Here is a 24,730-nt window from a genome sequence, read left to right on the forward strand (position 1 = left end):
AAGAGGTTATAAAAAGATGATGCCATTGTTCTCCCTCTTGCTCTTGTCCCCTCTCCTCCTTCCATAGATTGTATGTTACATTTACTTCACACAGGTCATTCCAATTGTTGTCAAGTTTGCTGTTCCATTCCAGTGGAAAATTTTATCCACGCTTTCTCCCTCCCTCTCTCCCTCTCTCTCTCATTCATTTTTAACTGTAACTAAATAAAAAATCAGAGGTGCTTTTCCACATTGTAATATAACTTCTCAAAGCCTGCTGCTGAGATCTGATTTTTGCCAATCTTGAGCACTGGTACTCCCGAGGGCATGGGGGAAGGAAAGAGGCTGGGGTTTTTAAGTTTCATGCTTGTCCTGCAAGGTTGCTGGATTATACGCGAGACGTCTGAAAGTAATTACATTATTGAATTTTTGTTTTTTGATTTTAAAATGTCTGAAGGAAATTAATCAAGAGTGTACAAAGGAAAAAAAAATTAGGCTACGGGTTGCCCTGTGGTAATTGAGACCCCAGGGAGCCAGTCAAATGAGCTTTCACTTCTCCATCTACAGTCTGTATTTGCTTAGTGACTTTAAAATACATGGTTTCTTAAAGTATAATCCAAGCCACCATGCAGGGATCTTTGGAATACATTAACTGTTGGTGGTGCCAAACGACGTAGGGGGCATCTCTTTCCCTTAAAGCAAAGTCTTGCTGTAGTTGTTTAAAAGTACTGAAATTACATTTGGAATTCTAACTATATTTAAAATGACACGGAATGCAGTAAAATCAGAGGGCTAACATTCTTTGTCCAGCGATTAACAGCAGTAAGGTGTGGGGACACTTTGTTGCATCTCTGCTTTCATTCATAGGATGCAATATTTAGTGGCCAAGAAGCCCTTATTAGGTTAATGTGTCATGACAATATGGGGTCACGAGAACAATCTTCGATTTCCTGTTTTACTTGCAGCTGTTGGATGAAATGGCAACGTTTGTGTTCTTTGTTCTTACGGGGTACAAGTTCTGTCCGGCATCAGGTAACACTACCTACATCTCTCTTAGACGATGAAGATGACTTGAAGGTGGAAGCTGTGTAAGTACCTTTTTTCCTCTTCCTCATTGGCTTTGACAACTTAGTGTTAGAAAGACAGGCTGCTTGCACTTTTCTTCGGGGGATTTTTTCTCCCTCTTTTCTCCCCCCCCCCCCCCCCGCAATATTTGAGATCAGCCTGTGTGTGTAAAAATACAGTTAGACTCAAATTCAGTAGCTATCTAAACCACTAAAGAAGTTACACCTATGGTACACCTATGCACCTCAGAACTGAATATTATAGTAGTTTGCAACAAGTTAGTAGGATACTTAATGGTGCAAAAAATGACATGCGTACCGAAATCTTGCACTAAATGTTCAAATTTATGGACTCCTAAAGTTAGCAGCCTAAGGGGCATGTCTACCCTGGAGGCTGAGGTGTGCTGCTCTTCTGATAGACATACTTACACTAGTTTTCCATGCATTATCATGGATAAAAATTGCCAGGTAGGCATTGTGGTATGCACTGAGGTGTAGACATGCCCTAATTTTGAGGGGCTGAGCAACTGAAGATCTATGAACTTCCCCTGGAGCTGAATGATCAGCACATCTGAAAATCAAGCCCTAGATTAATAAAGGTGATCTCTTCCCTTCCTCCTCCCTCCCTCCCCACACACACAATATGTCTTGTCTTTGGCCAAATGCCCCTCTGTTCTAAAACAGTGCTTTTAGATGTGCATGCCATACCAGGATGAAGTATCAGCTTGTTTTATTGCTGTGGGTTCATAGCTGTATAAAGGTGACTGAAAAGGCTAATGGTTCTCACGTTCTATAAACTATAGCCCAACTTCATCCCTTCTGCTTCAAGATGTCTGATTTTTCCTGGACATCTCTCTAAAATCTTGCAGACATAGCCACAGCCAATGGCAATGCTGGCCTTCCTTGTGTCCCCTGCATACTCCAGTAAACACGGGCAGGACAGTGGTATGGCTATTAAATCTCCCCCTCATATTTTGTGCTTGTTTGAGACTACTTACTGTGCTGACAAGGCTTCAGTGCATCCAAAGCTGTACCTGATTCTCAAGTGGCTGCATTTGGACTTGGAGAGATGATGTTTTTGTCTTTTGTTGTTGTTGTTATGAGAGTACAGTGTTGATCTTGATTAAGAGCCACTGTGGGACACTGCCCCACTGGTGTAACTTAATTGTGCTATTTTTGGCTGCTTACGAATGCTTACATAGGGAAAACATTCTTTGCCTGGGCTGAGCAGTGTTTGGGGGAATTAAACCCCTGGCTCCAGCTGTCATGTCACATCCCATTGATGGCAGTAGAATTAACTTGAGCCAATCCTTGGGAAATCCCTAAGATCAGAGATTGCAAGATCCAGATCAGCTCACCTTACTAGAGTTTTATAGCGTATAACTAGTGCTATGTTCTTCCAGGGGTTCCTGTCTGCCCCTTGCCCTGAGAATTCCACACAGGCATACTTTCCCTGTGGCCATTAGGTGCCATTCTCTTCATCCACTGGAGAATTGCTATAGCATGTGATGTGTGACCCTTCCTCTCTCCCTTGAGGTTGAGCATGTGGCTTTGATATAGTGCAGCCTTGAGCAAGTGTCTGGGCTGGGGAGCTGGACTTCTCTCTGCGCCCCTTATTCCTCGCTCCTAGCCAGAGTATTGTGCTCCCACTAGCCTGCCAGGCCCAAAGGCAGTTGCAATTGAGATCAGAATTCTTCCTGTGAGAGTTGTAGTCTGGAATAATCACAAATAAAGCTGGATCTCAACCCAAGCTGCCTCCCCCCTCCAGTGTGACACTGTGACGCAGTAGGGAGCGGAGCGGATTGACTTGGGAATGTTGTCTAGTTTTACTGGGACTGTCTGCATTGGGGATGGGATAGCAGGGGATGACTTTATTTGAGGGATGATACCTGAGCCAGAAGGGGGGTGGGGCCAGGTGACACCTTTGCCCAGGAAACGGGACAAAGGCTAGAGAAGGAGCCGGGGAAGGGGAGTGAGTCGGCTGGAGGGGGTTTCAGTTTTGGGCTGGCTGGGAAGATGCAGGGAACCCCAAGTCTGGGGTTTAAGCTCCTTGCCCCCCTGAGGGACCTGTCTGCGGGGTTCTGGTTCTACCTACAAGCCCTGCTTGGGACTGTGTTCCTGTCGTCTAATAAACCTTCTGTTTTACTGGCTGGCTGAGAGTCACGGTGAATCGCAGGAAGTGAGGGTGCAGCTCTCCCTGACTCCCCCACACTCCGTGACAGCCTCAGGGCTAAGGTTCAGAAATGCTTCTACTTTTCTGTAATGGAATATGCCATAAATTCATCCAGTTGAGAAGTACTGAATGTAATTTTAATTGGCACAAACTCAGTGGCCTTTAATTTAGTGCTGCATATTATCCTGCTCTGAATTATTTCTCATAAATTGGGTGCGGGTCTGGGGTGGGGAGGTTAGCAAGGAATGCTTTGATATATTGGGAATGAGGGGAAAAGGGAGGAGCAGGGATAGTGAAGTAAAGTTTCTATAGATGCTGGATTCCATCATGAAAGTCTCAAGGTTGTCACTAACCTTAGATCTGTCCCAATCCATCTAAGTGAAGGACAGAATCTGGTCCTTTCCTAGAGGCTTGTACAATAGAGTGGTCTCCCTAAAGGGACAGCAGCTTCCATCACCTATGTCTGTGTTTTGTTTTGTTTTTTACCTGCTCTTTGTAACAGAGTAATCCCTAATCTGACTGAGATCTGAGAAATAATTTCTCCTTGCGATTTGTTCTCTGCATTTGACGGGTCATGTACCCCCACTTTCCCATGTATATCAGTTTCTCTTGTTTGACCGTCCTTCAGGCCACATGAGTTTAAAACCTTTTTCAATTATTTAAAAGAAACAACAACACAACACCACCAAAATTGGCAGGAAGATTTAGGGGCAGGTGTGAGACTTGAAACCACTACTTAAATTGCTCTTTGAAACTGACTAGATGGCATCCCTTCAAGGGTAGGCTGTTCAAAGTGGTCAAAACTTCAGTGGAAAAATGTGACTAGCTTGTCCCGTGTTAAACTGCAATTCTGGCTTATGCTTTTTCAATAGCTTCATCCTATAAACTGGTCCATTTCATAGCTTTTGGCTATTGTATAAATGAAATTGTTCCCCAGCTGGAAGGAGCAGGGAGGAGAGACATAAAGTCGAGTACAATCAGGCCTGGTTTAACAGGAATAAGAGCAACTGCGTGACTAGATATAGGTAAAGTGGGGATATGGATAAATTCTGATTAGGCTGGTCTCCAGCATACCTAGACAATCTGGAGTCATTACCCAACTGTCTCAGTGACTTAAACAAGTTGAATACAACATTCAAGAAGTACCATCTTAGGTGCTTGCAGTGTTCACAGTCTAGTTGGAAGGGCCCCTAGGGATCAGTTCTGGTTCTGGTCAATCTCTTCGTCAATGATTTAGATAATGGCAGAGAGTACACTTATAAAGTTTGCAGACAATACCAAGCTGGGGGGGATTGCAAGTGCTTTGGAGGATAGGATTAAAATTCAAAATGATCTGGACACACTGGAGAAATGGTCTGAAGTAAATAGGATGAAATTCAATAAGGACAAATGCAAAGTACTCTACTTAGGAAGAAGTGATCAGTGGCACACATAGAAAATGGGAAATGACTGCCTTGGGTCATAGTGGATCATAAGCTAAATATGAGTCAACAGTGTAACTGTTACCCACCCACCCACCCCCAAAAAAGCAAACAACATTCTGGGGTATATTAGCAGGAGTGTTGTAAGCAAAATATAGAAGTACTTCTTCCACTCTACTCTGCGCTGATAGGGTCTCAACTGGAATATTGTGTCCATTACTGGACACCACATTTCAGGAAAGATGTGGACAAATTGGACAAAGTCCAGAGAAGAGCAATAAATACGATTAAAGGTCTAGAAAAAAATCTATGAAGGAGATTGAAAAAAAGTGTTTAGTCTGGAGAAGAGAAGACGGAGAGGGGACGTGATAACAGTTTTCAGGTACATAAAAGGTTGTTAAAAGGAGGAGAGAGAAATTGTTCTCATTAACCCCTGAGGATAGGACAAGAAGCAATGAACCTAAATTGCAGCAAGAGAGGTTTAGGTTGGACATTAGGTAAAGCTTCCTGTCAGGGTAGTCAAGCATAGGAACAAAGTGCCTAGGGAGGTTGCGGAATCTCCATTATTACTGGTTTTTAAGAACAAGTTAGACAACAGCTGTCAGGGATGGTCTAGCTATTGCGTAGTCCTGCCTTGAGTGCAGGGGATAGGACTAGATGACCTCTCGAGGTCCCTTCCGGTCCTACACGTCTATGATTCTAGGAGACTGTAGCCAGGAAATAAATGAAAACCAAAACCACATGGCTGATGTTGGGTGCTGGGATTTGTGAAGCTAGCACTGCGTGTGAGGAGGTTACCTGGGCTTGGTGAGGGCCAAAGGAGAATTGGTCATACAGATTCACAGTATATGAAAGCTCTGTGTATGTGCTAATTATCTCTAGTGCTCCACTGCTGCTTATCTTCTCTCCTACCTTGTATTTTAAATCCAGTCTGGGCTGCCCAGACATGCCCTTACTCCTCAAGTATCACCAAATGGTGAGGAAATAAAAGCCACTGTATTAAAGTAAAGGTTGTTTTGTAACCCTGTAAAGAGTATAATGCGGAGTGTGTGTTTATAAGTAACAGGGTAGGTGTGAGCTGGTATGGATTACAGTAAACACACTGTATGAATTTAGCCACCATTCATTAAAATTCTGTGATTTCCCAGGGTCTTTGAAAGTTTTTTTAACTATGCAGCACACACTGAGGTATGTGGGTTTCCTATTTTGTTTAGCAACACAGCTAGTTTGTAGCTGTCACTTGGAGGAGATCAGGAAGAAGAAGCTCTCTTGGCTAGTGCCCATGGTAAGTTTTTTAAACTGTACATCATAGTACCATAAGACTCCATTTTGCTTGCCAAGGCTGTGGTAACCAAGAGTGCCATGTTAGCTACGTGTCTTTCTTCATACTTTTTCAAATGTCTCTATTTAATAGAGATGTCGCCTGGATCCATTGGTTTAAAAGCTAACTTTTGAATGGTCTCAAGTGCTCGTGAACTAGTTCAAGGCACTGAATAACATGAATAAAACTACTTTTGAATAGTCACTGGCAAAATTGACTTTCAGCAGCACTTTCATATCCAAAGGTGGGTTGACATGACATGTGACTGACTATCTCAGGACATGTATTACCCGTCCAACATACACTGGTATCAAATTAGTTGAATGCAACTTCACTGTACAGTAAACACCAAAGTAAAACGAGTGTAAATAGAAGACTAAATATTTGAGCTAGTTAGAGGTAAATATTCTTTTCTATATTTGGTTCATTCTTCGAGATCTAATTCAGACTAAATAGTCTTCCATATTTGATAGCTGGATTATTACCCACTTCTTTTCTTCCCTTCTTGGATTGTAGAAAGGAGCTGTTTATAATTATAAACGAGCAGTTCCAATTAATGTTTTCAGTAGTTAGGCATTTTGTACACTTTGTTTTTTTGTAATCTTACAAGCTCAGGAATCTTCCTATCAATTAATTTCTCTCCAATTTGTCAAGCACTTTCCTCATCCAGTTTTGAATGGAACTGAAATTAATATAAAACGCCTTTGCATGTCAAAACACATTTTTGTATTATCACCAACCTCACTGATGTCTGCACAGCTCTGGAAATGAGGTTTATTGAGGGAACTGCTGAACAAGGCAGCCTAGTTTTTAAAGTTCTCAGAAATAATGGACTTTAAAATAATTCAAGACCATTCTCTGTTGTATTACAACAGTTCTAGGTCTATAAATTGACCAGATTTAAAATGCATTTGATAGTGTTCCTTTTTGAGCATCAAGGGGAAAACTTCTTGTAGAATGTCTTGTACCTACCCAATAAATTATCGCTGTGAGGAACAACAGTGTATGTAATGTCTTGCAAACCTGTCTTCTTGATCATGGTATAACACTGAAGGGAATTTATTTCTCATTGTAACTTCTTTCTTCAGCTGTTATGTCCTAGTCATTCTTAAGAGAAATCAAAGTTCAACAGATATTTAAAGAGTAAAGCTGAAACAGGTATAAGTACCTCCTGTGTAACTGATGTGAATTACTTGGGAGTCAATTATGCAATGCCATTCCCCTTTCTGAAACTGGGTCTATAGTAGGGATGTAAAAGGTTAACCAGTTAACTGGTAAGCATTAGGCTTACCGTTAACCGGACTTTAACCGTTAACCCCAGCGGCACACCTGGCCGATGGGCCAGAGCAGCCCGGGCCCCATCAGGCTGGCCGGGCCAGAGGGGCCCCGGCCACACCAGAGCAGCCCCTGACCCCGGCCAGCCAGCAGGACCCTGGCCACAGCAGGACCCTGGAGCAGCCCCACCTGTGGCAGGTAGGCGGGACCCCATCCCCGGCAGCCCGGCCGGCGGTAGGACCCAGGCTGAAGCAGCCCCGCCCACCCTGCACCGGCCCACTGGAGCGACCTCGGTTAACAGTTAAATGATACTATTTTAATAGTTTAACCGGTTAACTTTTTAACAGATATTTACATCCCTTGTCTATATCTTTCTGCTATGCAAAGTCTATAAAGTCATCTTAATCCAGTGCTTGCCCTCTAGGACAGCAGTTCTCAAACTGGGGTCCGCAAGGGTATTCCAGGGGGTCCGCGAGTCATGTCCAGGGCTGCTGGCCCCACTGATTGGGAGGGAGGGGGAGGAGTCAGAGCCTCCTGCATGCTGCGGAACAGCTGTTCAGCAGTGTGCAGGAGGCTCTGGGAGGGGGGACAGGGAGTGCTCGGGGGAGGGGGAAGGAGGAGGGGGGCGGGGCCTTGGGGGGAAGAGGTGAAGTGTGGGCAGGGCCTGGGGCTGAGTGGGGGTTGAGCTCCCCTGGGGAAAATTAGAAGCTGGTTTGGGGGTCTAGGAAAAAATTTAACTCAAAATGGGGGTCCTTGGATTGCTAAAGTTTGAGGACCGCTGCTCTAGGTGTTACAATAGAGATCTTGGCTCTGGTCAGCTGCTTAGAGTAGATTGGGGTTCCTGGAACTGGTAATGGGCCACAGGAACAAAAAAATCTAGATCACTAATTTTAGTCACACCCAAGTAGCTGGATTCAAAGCCATTCTAATTTAATGGTGGTTAATGGCCTATATGTAAGAAAAAGGTCTCAATCTGGGTCCCAGTGAACAAATGTCAACATCAGAAAACCGCCTCCCTAATTGGAAGACTTGCCAGAGCGGCCCAAGATTAAAAAAGCATGAAGACTTGGCTAATTTCTTTTTGTGGGGAGGCACATTCAGGTTTGGCTTGAGCGGTGTGGTGAAATCTTACAGCTGGTGCAGTGTCAGTGCATCTCTTTGGAAGTCTTTGCTCATCCACAGCTTCTAGGGCTGGTAATCAGACACCTTTCACAAGTACTAAATTTGCAAATCTTAAAGAATCCATTTCAAGATGTAAAAGGGCAGATCTGCTAGGGATAAGTTTGAGCAAGCCTAGCAGAGTGACTCAAGTGTCTTAAGCCATCTGCATCTCAGCAACAGGAAAGCCGGTGGAGCATTGGAAACCTGACAATCTGAGAACTTTTCTTGCGAGTTTTTGTTAGATTAAGGGACTCCAATGTTTGCTCTGGGATTTTCCATTATTACATCATTGTGGGTAGCTTCCCCTCAGCTCTGCTGGAATTCTCTTCCTCTGACTCATGGGTCTGTTCCATTCCCTTGGCCATCTGGCAGAGGCTCTCTAGGAGATTCTCATTCTTCATTTGCTAGCTACATCAGGAATGAAAGGTTATGCATTTTTGAAAAGCATAGTAGGTGGTTTTTGGTAGGTGAAACGTAACAGTAAATTTGCCCTTGCCTGTCCTAGTTTTGTGTTAATAAACATTAAACAAATATTGTTTCAGCTTAAAAATATCAAGGCTTACGTGAGCACAAATGGTTGTGTGGTTGTCGGTATCCTGACTGACTATACCAGCTGTGAGCGTGTGATGGCTTTTTCATGTGATAGCTTCAGAAAAATAAGGAGTATCTATGGCAGAAGATAGAAGGCTATAAACTGATCTCTTCACCATGTTTTGTTGTTTTCAGTTTGATTTTACAGGTGCAAAGCAAAAATGTGTACCCCCCCTTTTTTTATGGTGTATAAAAACTGCCTGGCTTTCCTATTTTTTAAAACAAATCGTGCTTGCTTTTTATCCTTACTTGCTGCAGAAATGTCCTGATATGTAGATTCAACATCCCCTCTACTCCTGAGCCAAGGGAGAGCTGCAACTTGGGTTTAACGTACTCTGAGGTCACCTTGCCAGTTCTCCATGCATTGCTCAAATATTCCAGGAAAATGTCAGAGTTGTGACCTAATACTGTAGCACAGATACTTTACCTTCTGCTTTCTGGCCCCCATATGTTTTCAGTGATAGCTTTATGATAGTGGTCCCCAACCTTTTTCATCTGGTGGGCACCAGACGAGGAGCCACGGAGGACCGCGGCGGCGGACGAGCATCCGCCGAAATGCCACCGACAAACGGCGTCATCCAGAGGCGTCGCTGCCGAAATGCTGCCAAAATTCGGCGGCATTTTGGCGGATGCTCATCTGCCAGCCAGTACGTGGGCGCACTTAGACGCCCCGGCGGGCACCATGGCGCCCGCGAGCACCACGTTGGGGACCCCTGCTTTATGAGCTCTCGCTGTCTGTAAACATAAATGCACATATGCTGTTGGTGATAACGACAAAAATTAATATACGTGAAACAACTCAGCAGTATTTCAAATGGGCCAGTATCAGGCAGAAGCAAGAAACCAGGAGATCCTTTTTATGTCATAAAAAGACAGCATAGGGCACACATTTCCTACACATGTAAACTCTCATAATTCAACTCTTACATCAAGAGTGTAAGTTAGGAAGTCTTGGCTGTAGGAAATATCAAGGGATTTACTTTTAGTAGCTTTACAAGAAGTTACTTAACCATAGGACATCTCAGTTCAAGTGTTTATAGAAGAAAGTAGCCTTAAAGATTATAGGTCTTGTTTTCTGCTCAGATTCACCAAAATTAATAAGAACTGCACTGGTGTAGGAGAGGGTATAACTGAACCCAATCTAGAGACCAGTCTGTTTCTTCCAGACAGGGTCAGCAGCCAGTCTCCAGCAGCGAAAAGTGACTTTTGTCACTCTGCTCTATGCTACTTCTAAAGTGAGTTCTGTCAGTTTGTGGGCACTTAGCTGCCACTTTGTTAGATTAAAGAGTGCTGCCTGAGATGGTGCAGACACACTTGGCTAAATCCTAAAATGTAAACAATACAGTAGTTTGGGGTGGAGGGGGAGGAAGCTTGCTGCTCTCTCTCCCCTGCAATGAATTATTTCTTTAGCGAAACAGGCCTTGCTTGTAAATGTCAGATGCTTGAGTGCTGTTTTACATATCGAGTTGAAGTGGAGTGCGTGTGAGAGTGCGGGTGGTGGTGGGGAGGAACCCCACTGAAGTAAGATGAGATTGGGAGGAAAGCACTTGTTAACCTAAGTCTGTTTTATTAAATGAAACTAACATCTTATGAAGGTGGTATCCTCGATTTCCTCCTTCCTCCCAGCTGTCCACAATGGCCCTACTAAAATCACCTCTATTTGTGATGACACATTGACACCTCTACTTTATTTTGTGGTATCCTGAGTTGGTTCTCTTTGCATAATGGGATGAGCAGCTCTCTGGGGTAGGAGGAAATTGCAGAATCCATAGGTTCCTATCATTCTGCCTCTGCGCGCTCTCCCAAGTCCTTGCTTCACAACAGACTAATTCATTATGTTCTCCATTAAGGAAAGAAAACAGCTATAAAGCTTTTTCTCATGCTGAGTTCAGCTTCCTTGCTTGATGGCAGATCAACTTTCATTCCAGTTTGCAATATCAAAGACTTGACTCATGGAGGTCAGCTGCTATTATCCTTCCAGTTTTTCCTCTTGTCATTTTTCCTCGGGTAGGACGATAAAACAAAAGACCAGGCAAAAAAGAGGGTCATGAAACAGAGCTGTGAAAGGTGGAAAAACTTCTGCATACTTAGCAATTCTTGCTTGATAAATCTGGATTAACTAGGGTAGAGGGAAACAAACTATTCCATAATTTTTGACCATGTATTACAATTGTATAGGGCAGTGGGGCCCTGCCCTATTACACAAGAGGACCACATAAACTTAAGCACAATCTGGTGGAGGACAAACAAATTCTACATATTTTAATAAGATTTAAAGTCCCCGTATTGATTTATAGTTTAAGTTTAGCTTGTTTCATATGTATTAGGTTGTTTCTATGTACAGTATTGTCTGTTTACAGACTTGTGTAAACTAAAATGACGTAAACATGACAACAAAGTGCTAATGAATCGGTTGTTAGTATATTGTGTTGAAGCAGGCCTCAGGCCTTATGAAATGCTCTGGTGGGATGTGTATGGCCGTTGGGCCATAGTTTGGGCACTGCTGGTATAAGGCATCACTTCCTCCTCCTGCTTGTGATCATTACTTATTAGCTCTGTGGCAACTCCAGGAATTGCTCCCTTGGGAAAAATGAAGAAGGAAATGATTTAATATATTTTAGCTGCCATTCAGTGTAATTTGTTGCCTAGAGACAGATAAGTGCTCTATGGACTGCAGTTAGAGAGTCTTTGACCTAAGGCCTTGCAGATCAGAAGTGAAGTTCTGTGGTAGCTCAGAGGCCTAGTCTGAATTGCAGAGTGCCTGGCTTTAGTCAATGCTATTAATCCCTAGCTTTTGGGGGCCCTAATAAGCATTTTGCTGAACTGTTTTTTTGGAAGAGGGAGATCTCTCTCGCTGTATACTGGAGTTGTGATGGCGGAAGCAATAATGTAGACAAGGCCTGGGCATTCTTACCAACATGTCCTCTAGACTTGCTCTGAGCCCAGTCCTGCCACCAATAGAACTGCACTGGTAGAAAAGCATTTTTTTTCCCCCAGGGAAATTACCTGCTGTAGCTAGTGTAAAGAAACGTATCTCTGTGGTGGTAAAGTTAAACAGACATTATCTTAAGAGCCTTTTGAAAAAAAGAACTCCTCTTGTTCCCTCTTTTTTTGGAGAGAGGAGAGATCGCACTGAGAACAGAGACTATAAACACATTTTTGTTTATTCAAACTATATAGGAAGCAACAGCAGATATGGGCACATCAGCGAGCCAAGGGTGCAACTCCAAGCAAGACCGTTGGAACTTCCTTCGGGAGTCTCGTGTGTCTGTATGTGTGTGCATTGTGTATGGGCAGGAGAGGGAGGCTAGCAGCATTTTTACCTGGCTCGCCTTATGCTAAATAAGGAACTTTATGCATGTTAATGAGTCAGAAGATACCAATAAATAAAATGGGAGGGAGTACATTATTCTGCAATAGAATAAAAAGTTAACATTGAATATACATCAAATTACCATGTGGGAGGCAGATTGTCTCTTTACAATGGAGAAGGCTGTCGGATCGATATTCTGAAGAACTTGTCTGTTACTCAAGGTAATCTTCTGATACTGGTGGTGTTACTGATGCACCAGATATGCCTGCATAATATTTGCACAGTATAAAAAGGTTTTATGGTCCCACTGCCAAATTGTATTGATAGAGTCCCAGGTTGATATGGGGGATGACTTCTGGTTTTTATCGTTACCCTGATTTCCCCTGAATAACTTTAATAGGACTCAGTATGCTTTAATCCAGTATGTTGGATTCTGGACTATAGCCATTGGCATGATCTGTAGTATAGATTTTTCCTTTTTAAGAGAATGCAGAAAGGAAAATATTTAACACAAAAAGGGTTAATCAAAGCATTAAGAACATTCAAACGCACAAGCTTACTGTTTTTTTGTTTTGTTTTTTTAATCAACCGCTTTGCTTGGAACTTCAATAAAAGCCAGTAGCCTCTAGCGTGTCAATTGTCTAGCTGAGACACACACTGTATTGCTGTTCTCTTCAGTATAAACAAAGATTAAAATACATTCAGTTGCAGCATGTCTAAATTTTGGTCTTGTCCTTGGTTAGTTAGCAATGTACTCTTCTTTGCAAGAAAAAAGATTCCATTAGAAAATGTTCAATAAGCAGTTGTACTAACAAGCTACATCAATATCCTTTCCTCCACCCCAGGAAAAGACTTCAACCAAAGAGCTGTACAGCTAAGGATGTTTGGAATAGAAGGAGATTTTTTAGAAGCATTTGTAATTGTGATGTTGTCTTCTCTCTTTTTAGTCTTGAGCCTTCACTGCAATCTGCCACTTCTGCTTTCTTACATCGGTTGGGGTGGCTTGTGGGTGGTTCCTTCTCGAGACAGCTGGAACCAGAAACATTTTAGGGTAGGAAGTTGGCATTGTTGCGCTGGCTCCTGCTTACAGATCTGTTTGTCCAAACCGTTTTTAAGCACGCGTTTTTAAAATGAAGCTTGAGAAACCCAAATGGATTAGCAATAGTCTTTACACTGAGATTTGGCAAGAAGCTGTGACAACCATCTATGTTTAGAAACTCTGGCGAAAGAACGTTTTGAAAGAGAAGCAGCTGCAGTTGGTGCCATAGTGGAAGGATGGTCTTGTGGTTAATGCACATTGGGACTCTGGGTTCAGTTCCTAGATCTGCCACTGATCAAGTTACTTTATCTTCCTGTGCCTCAGTTCCCCGTCTGTAAAATGGGGATAATTCTTCTTTTGCTCTCATCCTTTCTTCTGTTTGTAAGCTCTTTGGGGCCAGGACTGGCTATCGTCTGTCAGATCTTTGCATGATGGGATCTCATCCTGATCTAATTTTTGACGCCTCTGGGCAGTACTGCAACACAAAGAGAACTATCTCAGTGCTGACTAGTATTAGAACAGTTTGAAGGCTAGATTAAAATGGCTCCAATCCCTGATTCTTTGTTTCATTATAACTTGGAATTAGATCATTTCCCAAGGCGTCCCTTCCTATATGGGTACTTCCTTTAGATAAATTATTTAATCACTTGCCTTGAGTTTGAACCACTCTCTGTCAATGCTTCTGTGACTCCTGCAGGTACGCTGGTTCTTATGAGCCAAAATCCTCAGGACTTCTGCCACACACTCTACTGGGGTGAGATGACTAGTGATGGCAGAGACCATGAATGTGCACTGTAGCAATGGTTCTCAACTTCTTCTTCCCTACCAGTAACCATATCCTGTCACCCTGCTCCTTCCAGGACCTCTCTCTCACTTAACAATATGGGCATGGCAGGGTGGTTGTGATACCCTACTCCCCCCAGCACCTGTTAGTACCTGCCTGGCTGAAAGCCAATGATGTATAGGCTTGGGCTGTGGCTCAACGGATTAGAAAATCAAATGCTAGAGGGGATATCAAGGGCAATGGATTTTCAGTGAATTCCTGCCCTTGTTGGTAGGCTTCAATCACAGCAGCATTGTCTCCAGAGAAGATACCTGTCTTGCAAAATAGTAACAATAAAAAAAGTGATGGAAAATTGGGCAAGGCAACGTAGGTAATGTTGAGAGATTCCTGTACAAATATAAAGGTGCCCATTGGTTTATATAGAGAGAGCTACGCCTGGGCTGCTGGTGAGAATTGCTGGTGTAATTCTCAGGTGCCCGAAACTTTATTTTCTTCTGAAACACTTTTTTTTTCCCCTCCTCCAGGGTGGCTACTTCAGGGGTGATGAAAAGCAGGAAGAAGGTCAAGAAAGTGGTAAATGGTTCAGCAGAACCCGGGCACAAGTGGAAGAACACAGCACGAGGGGCCGATTCCCCTGGACCAAGGCAGCACTTTCCGAGAAAATGTTACTGTACTAATACTACTCCGTGGAAAGAGAGCAATCTGAGCTTCCCAACGCTGGGACTGCAGACTGGGTGTGTGGAGGGGAGCAAAACGTTGCAAAAAGCTAATTATTCCGCTTTTAAGGATATAGTGTTACACACAAGGAATCTGTAGCATTCTTAGGGATGCTGGGTGGCTTATTTGCCACACACACACCTCTCTTTCTGGAACTATTAGGACTTCTAAATTGTTTGCAGTTGTGTTCTCTGGAGTGTGTAATATCAATATGAAGAGAGACCTATAGTGTGTGTGGGTAAAGTAGATATTTATATAATGCATATACACACATGCTGTGTGACACCTGCGCTGGAAATTATGAAGTGTCATGAAAGGTGGGGAAGTGGGAGGGGCCATCAGAGGAGCTTGTTCTTGTGGAATGAAAAGGTGGGAGAACCCCTGAAAGAATTCTGTGACTAGCCTCTATTGCAGCACAAGTCTCCCCTCTTTTTATATTGAGCCATATTGCCTCTCTTGCGGGTGGCCTCTTGCTTCTAGCTAGGATGTGTAGCATCAATGAGACTGCTGCCTAAGCAGTCGAATCAGTCAGGAAGGCATATAGACTGCAGCTACCAGATACCAGGCCTTAATCTTCATGAAGAGATCTGGACATTGTGTTGACGGCGCTTCTACAGAAGAATGGCAGTGTGGGGTTCCATCATGTAAATGTGCTAACACCTCTCAGATCACAAACCCACTAGGGATCGGATTTGGTGAATGACAGTTGCAGAACTCAAGTCTCCAGGGACTGGAGAATTGGAACCACTGGGAGCTTTGTCCTTTCAATAAAGACTGGAACAGGATGCAGTGGAGTTTGGTTTTAGAATGTTGATTCATTTCTCGTTTGGACTGGAGCTGAGATCGCAAAGCTTTTAATAAAAGTTTTAAAGAACTGATTGAAGATCACTTGGTTTTTCCTCCCCCAACCATCTCTGCCATTGCTAACTGCAAATATCTTGGAAGTGGGGGTAAAAAGAGCTACCTGCTTTGATGTCTGGGACTGGTTTCCTTTCAAAGAGAACATGAAAATATAGTATCCCTCTTCCACCAATACCAAATCCTCCTCTATAGCATTCCTTTCCTACCCTTCTTGCTACATACCCAAAGCAGTAATGGTCTGACTCTACTGTTAGTGGCAGACATCTTGCAAGCCTAGAGCTACAGCCGGTGGAAATGGAAATGCACTGCCAATAGGATAATCCATGTTGTATGATCTATGGCTTTAGGACGTCCGAAAATAATTTCTACTTTCACATGTTAAATGGCAGAGAAGTGAAGAACTGGCACACGCCAAATGTGCTAGGCAATCATGTTCTCGACAGTAATTCTCTGGTGGGTGGGAGAACCAGCTCTCTGTTGTATTGCATTACAAATGTGTTTAAAAACTGAATTTGGGGAGCCACTCTGTCCCTTCAGAAATGGCCCATCCGACCCAAACTCGGTTCAGAAGAATACACTGGGGGCTCGAGTATTCTACTGCAAATACACATTGATGAGTAAGTGGACAGGTTTTCCAGTTAGGAATAAATGTATAATAATGCATCCTTAATCTAAACAAGGTGCTGTTATGGGGTCTGTTAATGCATTTTTGGATTAAATTAAATCTTAACTTTTTTTAAGGGTATGGCTTTTTCCACCCCAAACATAGACCTTTTAAGAGCCACATCAGCCCTGATTATGGAGATCCGAACATTTGACTACTACATATTGTGGCTTCAGTGGAGCTGCTGAGAGAGCCAGTGCTTATACTTTAGTCTCAGGTTTCTCTTTTTATTTGCACTTTTGCTAATGATATAGCCAATACAGCTTTATATGTAGAACCCTTAGCACTTTGGGGAAAGCCCAGGAATAACCAGGAGTAGCATCCTCCCATGGACTGTGAAGCTGAGGGAAAAAGCTTTGAAAGTGTTTCTAAAAGGATGACTCAATTCAAAGGATGAGCTAAAGATGAGTGGACAGTTATCTGACTAGCTGGCATGTGATGTCAGCAGAGATGTTGAATGCTAACCAATGGTGCTAGCATGTCACAGCTAAGTTATTTGTATAAAAATAAAGCCCATGATGAAAATAAAACCCATTTCAATATCATGGGCAAAGAACCGAAGAAACTGGTCAAAGTTTTATACAGCATCCATTTTTAAAGAGAGCCTCCATTTTTAAAGAGAGCCCCCGCTTCCTTTTCTTCCATACTTTTTCTCAGTAATGGCATTTTGGCTTTTTGATCTTCTGTTCAGCGCAGTGACTTGTGAACACACATGACTGGTAACCATTTCTGTTGCTGCTGAGAAACTGGCCCAGTAGTTCACTAGGTAGCATAATCACCATACTTGGCTTTCAAGTGCTGACATAGTGTGTATCTGGTAAATTGGCTTCACCTTTTGCAGAGGAGAGTGTCACAAGTACTGCATGGGGCTGAATTCAATGTTCTGGGACCCCAGTGGCTTGTAACCTTCCTGCTTCTGCCTATAATAATCCAGGTTGGCAAAAGGATTAAATACATTACAGGGGCATTAGAACTATCAATGACTAGTCTTGGAAAGCCCAGGCTTCTGTGAGTCTGCGAGTGCATTGGTGTGGATGGTTTTGTGTGTCACCACTATAGAACTCTCATCTCGTACTGTACAAACTGTCTGTGAAATGTCACACAGGCATCAGTTTGCTCTTCAGTAGTAATGCACTGAGTAAATCAATATCAAAGATGATTTGCAAATGCCACTGGTACACGCTCTCCACAGTAGCAGTGACTGCTGCAGTAGTTCATCAAGCTGTCTTCCACAGCGAACTTGCTTGCAGTGTATTTGCCAAATTCCTGGGACCTGCAGGCTTTGGGAATGTTCCTCTCAATCGTTTAACAAGGGTTGGTTTTTTTAATCAAATCATGACACAGGCAACATTCCTGATGACACTTCTTTTCTTCAAGGGCAGTAGTTCCAGTTAGGACAGCATGTGGCTTCCCAGTTAGGATTTCCTCTTTCTTGTTACTATCTGAATCCAGCATGTCATGATCTGTAGAGTACACTGTCTGCAGTGTTTCTCTCCAGCTGATTGTCCTGTTCCTTGATTTCCATGCTGGCATATCCTGGGAGCATGTTGTAAAGATTTGGTGCATTGCAGCATTTTGTCTCAGAGCTGGTATGTGGAAGATGCATTTTTTCTAAGCTAGATTAACTGTGTACGGAGTGAGTTCACATGCACTGTATAATCTTAGCTATGTAACGTTCTTCCCAAATATTAAAGGATATAGACTGTGTGGCTTTCCAAAATGTCCAAGTATTGAACAAGAACTGTGATTCCTGAGAGAAGGGTTTAAACACCGGCACTAATCTCTCTCTTTTCTTAAATTGCTCCTTAGGGAAGAGAGATTTACAATCCAGCCATTTACACCCTATTAGACTCTTGGAAAAATAAATTCAGTTGTCAATTCCCTAATTATATACTGCTGAATTTTTTCAAAGTTGCTGAACGCCTGCAATTCCCATTGAGTTCAGAGGGAGATCGGGCTGCTCAGCGCTTCTGAAAATCAGACAATGAGAGCAGGAACATTGAGGAAGAAACTTGTTTTCCAATATACATCTCTTATCCTTTGTCGCATGACAGACTAAAATGGATTCAGGAGAATAATTCTAATATCGCTTCCTTCATCCCAGCCATCAAAACACTTGTTTCTCCCCCTTTGAGAGAACTTGGAGACTCCGCCTACAGTGGAGGGAAGTAACTGGGTGACATGGAAGACTGCACAGAAAGAAAAATTTACTTTTCCTCTGAGTTGTTTTTCATGCATAAGCTGGATACATTTGAAATGCGTTTGAAATCTGATATGGTGCACATGTGAGACTTGACCAATCAACTTTTTATTGTATTCCATGGAGAAAATATCATCCCTGTCTAAAACAGATTAATCTTAGCTGTCCTAGTAGCCTCCTCATACACTGCTCTTGGCCCACTTTGCATTTTTACTAGTGATACTGAAAGTTCTGTATGTTTCCCCAGTGGTCTCTTGCTTAGTAAAGCAAGGATTCCTTAAGATCTCTGCATGGCTTATACATGAAAGAGGCAGTTTGCTGGGAGGCTGATGCATTTGATGAGAAAATGTTCTCTTGAGGTACTAAATTATATGTAAAGTGAAGACACCAGAATAACGTGGTAGAGGGAATAGCACATTCCTTGTGAGCCGACTGGCTCAAGAACCCATGTTAATTTTGATTACAGTGATCCTGTAGAGTGAGCAGTTTTAAAAAAATGTCCCTGTAGAAACTTCACTGAGCATTCTGATCTCCATATAATAAAGTGGAGTTAATGACAGCCCTGTTGCTAGGTGATTCTCACTTTTTTTCTTTTGTAGCTAAGGGTATGTCTACAGGTGGAGCAGCGGGGGTGATTCCCAAGTCGAGGAGACATACTTGCGCTAGTACTGAGTATGTAGCTGCTGTGGGATGGGCTAGTCACCCCTTGTATGTACCCAAGTTCTCATATGGGCATGGACTCAGGGCAGCTAACAGCTGGGTGACTGAACCAGTGACATGATAAACATTCAGTTAATGCGAGTGACAGATTTGAAAACACCCTCCCATTAACTATTCTAGATCGTTCTGTATCATAAAGCAGCTTTAGGATCCCTTTAACAGTATAGGTTTGATTCACTAGTCATTTGACCTCTGAAAGACTCAGATGTCAGTCCACAAACTGGTTCTTTTTCGGGGGTGCTTGTAGATATGTAAATATTCTACTCTTCAGTTCAGATTGGGGTGCAACATAGATTTATCAGAATTTTTTGGCTGTTAAAAGAGCAGAGGACAGTATTAATGTAAAGATAAGCTGCGGGGGGTTACAAATCAGGACACTAACTCTTCCTGCTGTGATGCAGATGTGTATAATCAAGGTTGTAAAACTGCAATGAGAATTTCTATTGCATTTTCTCCTCTCTCTCCTCGTTTTGGGTCTGAACTAACTACTACCTACTGGGGAAAGCACTCCTGCCCAACTGAATTTCTAGCTGCTGGTACTGGCTGGCAAATCTTCTCTCAACTGTAGCTGATGCTTTATATATATATTTAGAACTTGATTAGAAATATGAAACTGTGGCCTCTGCCATGTAGGAAAATATTCCAGTATGATTGAGGAGTTTGGTATCTATTCACTAGTGGAAAATTGCTCAGTATTGTAGCTAGCTGCCATTTGGCCATTCTCTAGGTTGCCCTGAGAAGAATCTGATTTCATTGTTTTTCACATGCTGTAGGATATTACAAGCCTTTGCACTATTTTCACAGTGCAACTGCTAAGGCTGATTCTCCCCTTGATGTCCATCTGACTGTAACACTAATGGGGAAATTATGTACATGCATTACACTGTCTCTATGGTGACCTCTTACAGAAAATGCTGGTTATTGGGAAGGCAGATCCTTGAGCTCTGACTTCTCAGACCAGCCCAAAGCAAAGCAGAATAGTGGCACCAGCTGCCTTCCTGCATTGTGATTATCTAACCCTTGTTTCAATGCCACTCTCAGAAGCCAGTTGGGTATTATCAGTGACTGACTGATGGGCTGATTGTGTATTCCCAGCTTCGTCTTCCTAGCGCACACCATTGATCACTAAAACTACATCTTCTTAATCCAGATGTTAGCTGACTCAGTTTACGGTTGTGCCACTGCTAACTTCACTAGGGTGATTTTAACAATCTAGGCTAATCTATCTACCCTGCCAAACTTAAATGGCCAGGTCTGCATCTCTCAAAGGTGGTGGGAGTTTTGCCATGGACTTCAGTGAGAGCAAGACTCCTGGGGAAATTGTGCACCAAAATATTAAAAATTCTCTGCACAATATTTTAACATTCTGTATCTTTTATTTGTTAAAATAATGCAATCTAATCCTGCTGGTTGCAATTATTTTGGTAATTTATTTAAACTACAGTACAATGGATGGAGAATAGGGAGCATTAGAGGAAATTCACAAACCTCCTTTGTCTAATAGTAATGTAGCTAGTATTGACCCTTTACTTCTACTTATTACCAGGGCTGGCTCTGGCTTTTTGGCTACTCCAAGCAAAAAAAAAAAAAAAAAACGCGCGGCGGGGGCGCGGGTGGGGGGGGGGGGGGGGGGGGGGGGGGGGTTGGCGGGTATGGAGAGAGAGAGAAGGGGGCGGCCAGGGCTACAGCAGGGGCGCTGCCACGCGGCCCCTCCTGCGGCGCCTCCTCCTGCCGCATGCCGCGAGGGCTCCGCTCCGGTCGGCGGGGAGGGAAGGAAGAGGACTGCCCTGCAGGGTGCTCCGATCCTCTGCGCCGCCGCCGCCCCCTACAGGGTGGCCGGAGCGGAACAACAACAACAACAAAAAAGGCGGCCGTGCCGCCCTAGGATTGGGCGGGATGCTGCCTCGAACAATCTGCCGCCCCAAGCACCATCTTGCTCAGCTGGTGCCTGGAGCCGGCCCTGCTTATTAGTCAACAACTATATGCAGCCATATGCCCAGTGTTATATGATAGGCAACTGAAGAGCAAGTGCAGGCTGTAGACTCAATCTCAAGATTTATATTGGCTACTGACCATCTCCGGAAAGGTCAGTAGCAAACAGTTTGTGGAGCACATTTTGAGAGGAAATTTTTTCAGTCCAAAAATTTAGATCAGTTCTAATCACTGAAGCACCATCAGCATTTATAAGGCCACGCTGTCCTTTACAATAAGGCTCCTTTATACCACTCCGGCAATGTAAAGGAGCCTTAAAAATTTGACACCTGTTTTATACTCCTGGGGGAATTCACTAAGAACAATTCACTAAGCAGGCAGGCAGGCTGCTACATTCTGCTCTGTCTGAGGGGATGGAGCCTGCCCCACACCTACCTCCTGAGAAACCACCCCAACGCCCTACCCCTCCACACTGAGCATGCTGCCATAGTGAGCGAGAGGGACTGTGTGTGTGTGTCTCTCTCTCATGCATGACTGCCTAGCCCCCCCCCCCCCCCCGCTCTGGTGGTGATTTACATCTCTACTGGCTGCTCTGGGCATTCAAACGGACCTACCTGCACTGCTGGGGAGGAGTGCATGACTGCTCCTGACAGTGAATTAAAGGGAAGCTGCAAAAGTCATTTTTCTGCGAGGAAGCAAAGAAATCTGCGGGGGCTATGAATTCTGCACACATGCAATGACACAGCATTTCCCCAGCTGTAGAGCAGGATTGCACCCCTAATAGGCAGTACATGACTTCTGGAGTTAGTAGCCCACAACATCTTGCAGTAGGAATAAAATTTGCCTCATGCAGTGTGTTATGTTCAGTTACTTCAGTAAGAGTAATCTATGTCTTTCTCATGCGGTCAGCTTTGACTATATAGCTTGTTAAAATAGAATGCTTACCGTCTTGTTTTTATTGTGTAGTCAGCATTCAAATAAACCAGTGTAGAGTGATGGAGCTAAACTGCAAGCTTGCAGTAATCAATGGAGTTATACCAGGGCTGAATTTTACCTATTGCAGCTAATGGAGGGGAGACTACAGGAGTCTGAAGGAAGACCATCATGACAGAGGGGCTAAACAATGGGAAGGGTTATCTCAGGCTTAAGACTGGTGCAGGTTAGGTGAGAAAGATGAATTTTGGTTTCCTTGCCTCCTTTGGACCAAGGGAAAGAGAATACCAGCCCCCCCCCCCCCCCCCAACACCTACTCAAGCACTTCCTCCAACTGCTGCCCTAGGAGTTGACTCTGCCAGTGCAGGGAGGTTTTTTGGTTCTGGTGTAAAATCTTTGCCCCCACCCCAGGCCTTGCCAGCCCTCTCCCCCCTCCTTTTTTCCCCCTAGGATTTGGGCTCTTTATTTTTAAAACTCACTGTGGCCTCTCTACCCTTTTCCCTGCACTTTGCTTCCGCTTCTCTGTGGCCCTCCCTAATGTTCTCCATAGCTGTTGGTTCAGTTGCCTGTATTGCTCCAGTGAGATCATCTCCATGACAGCAGGGAATTGCTTCTCTTCAGATCTGACCGTAACCTTCCATTTTCCTCCTTAGCTCATGATTGACAATTTCTCCAGTGTGTTGTGACGCTGTGTATGAAGGATGCGCTATAAAAACAAATTGCGTTACCTTTTTCATAAAATCGATATGCTCCGTTATGAATACGCAAAAGCTGCAGGAGGGGTTTTTCAGTTATAAGCTGGCGCCTGCCCTAAGCTTAGGTTATAACAAATGCATACCAGCCCCTCTATGGAAACGAGTTCTATAATATGGTGCTACTAAGGTTTGGTTTCTCAGCCCCCTTAAATAAACACTAGTTATCAATACCTCTTTCAAAAAGGTGGGGGGAAGTCTCTGGTAATTAGCAGTACTCTGGAAAAACTAAATTCTCTCTCCCCTACTCCCCTGATAGCTAATTGCTGCCCTGCTGGAGGTGACAGTTCAGAGCAGGGGTGGCCAACCTGTGGCTCCGGAGCCACATGCGGCTCTTCAGAAGTTAAGATGCGGCTCCTTGTATAGGCACCGACTCCGGGGCTGGAGCTACAGGCGCCAACTTTCCAATGTGCCGGGGGGTGCTCACTGCTCTGCCACAGGCCCTATTCCCATTCCACCCCTTCCTGCCCCCTTCCCTGAGCCTCCAGTGCCCTCGCTCCTTCCCCCTACAGCCTCCTGCATTCCATGAAACAGCTGATTGGCAGGGCTGCCGGTGGGTGGGAGGCGCTGGGAGTGGGGTGGGGGAGCTGATGGGAGGCTGCTGACGTCTTACTGTGGCTCTTTGGTAATGTACGTTGGTAAATTCTGGCTCCTTCTCAGGCTCAGGCTGGCCACCCCTGGTTCAGACTATATAGTCTACAGCTACGTGGCTATATCCTACAGAGACATGGAACCTCTCTAGTGGGACAGCTGAAGGATAGCATAACAGAACGGGAGACAACTGTCCTACTGCTGGAAAGGCAAGGAGGGGCGTGGGATTATTGCAGGCCTACCAGATGGGAGGGTGGGGAAATCAAATGGAGTGATCGTTTAACACCTACCCTCTTGCTCCCTCTTGACGATGCTAAAATTAGCCTCCTGACAAGCTCAATGCAAAAAGAGTCAGTTAAACAATACATGGGAACGGCCACAAGACCGAGAGGTTTATGTGAACAGAAATGGGGTCTCTGTGTGCAAGGTCAGACCCATAATGAGCTCCTGGCCTTGTTCTAAACCAATTTTGCAGTTTGACTCAATTTCCCATTCCCAGGGAAGGTTTAAAAAACCCCTACTGTTAGCTGTGGACTGGCCAATCTCTTGCAAAGCCTGGAAGTGACTCAGCTGTGGTACAGTTTAAAAGCTAACCCTCACACTCTCACTCGCTCACTGAGCCTAGCTTCCGCTCTGCAGGAAGAAATCTGCAAGCTAAAAAAACCTCTCACAACTTCATGGCATAGCTATGCAAAGTATTGGCCTTTTCATCCCTTGGGAAAAGCCAAACGGAGAGGCCTCCCATAGCATGAAGCTGTAGCCAAATTGGAGGGAGTACAGAGACCAACAGCAGCGATTACGGGGCGAGAGGGAATTGGCCTCTGATGGAAGATTAAAAGAATTAAAGCTGTGGAGGCTTGGGTAAGTAATGACTAAAGGGAGCCGAGAAGGAGATGTAATCTCTACAACATGCTTGGCTGGCATAAACAGCAAGCAGTGAGGGGAATTAATTGGGGTGGTCCAAGGCCCTAGAATGCAGAATAGTGGGATGAAATAGAGAAAAGGAAAAAATAAATGTTAGACGCTTTCTACCAATGAGATCTGCCAGTCTGCAGAACAGCGTCCCTGGTGAAACAGAAATCTCTCTTGCTTCTGGTAATTAGTACTTGACTGGACAATTTGCTACTAACTATACCATAGGGAGCAATCCCACACTGGCCGTGGGCTGGACTAGATGCCTGATTCAGTCATTCCCATCGCTAATTACCATCTTTTAAAAATATCAAATCCACTATTTTA

The 24,730-nt window shown here is 43.9% G+C and overlaps 2 protein-coding genes across 3 annotated transcripts in view; both read left to right on the plus strand.

Moving 5' to 3' along the window:
- GPR107 (G protein-coupled receptor 107) overlaps positions 1 to 15,716 on the plus strand; it is a gene marked incomplete at its 5' end in the record, with an annotated part of 52,687 nt that extends 36,971 nt beyond the window's left edge. The window contains 4 exon segments of the mRNA XM_034752017.1: positions 68 to 145; positions 939 to 1,033; positions 1,035 to 1,067; positions 14,646 to 15,716. Of these exon segments, the coding sequence (XP_034607908.1) occupies positions 68 to 145; positions 939 to 1,033; positions 1,035 to 1,067; positions 14,646 to 14,937 (498 nt within the window).
- The window catches only part of NCS1 (neuronal calcium sensor 1), a 138,701-nt gene continuing 114,925 nt past the window's right edge, over positions 955 to 24,730 (plus strand). Inside the window, exon 1 of one of the 2 annotated variants that reach the window (XM_034751901.1) lies at positions 955 to 1,067. The gene's annotated coding sequence lies outside the window, so the exon portion shown is untranslated. Of the gene's footprint in view, positions 1,068 to 24,135; positions 24,353 to 24,730 lie in introns of those variants that run through there. The other variant, XM_034751903.1, reaches the window with a different exon arrangement.

Source organism: Trachemys scripta, chromosome 17 (assembly GCF_013100865.1).
Source record: "Trachemys scripta elegans isolate TJP31775 chromosome 17, CAS_Tse_1.0, whole genome shotgun sequence".
Lineage (NCBI taxonomy): Eukaryota > Metazoa > Chordata > Testudines > Emydidae > Trachemys > Trachemys scripta.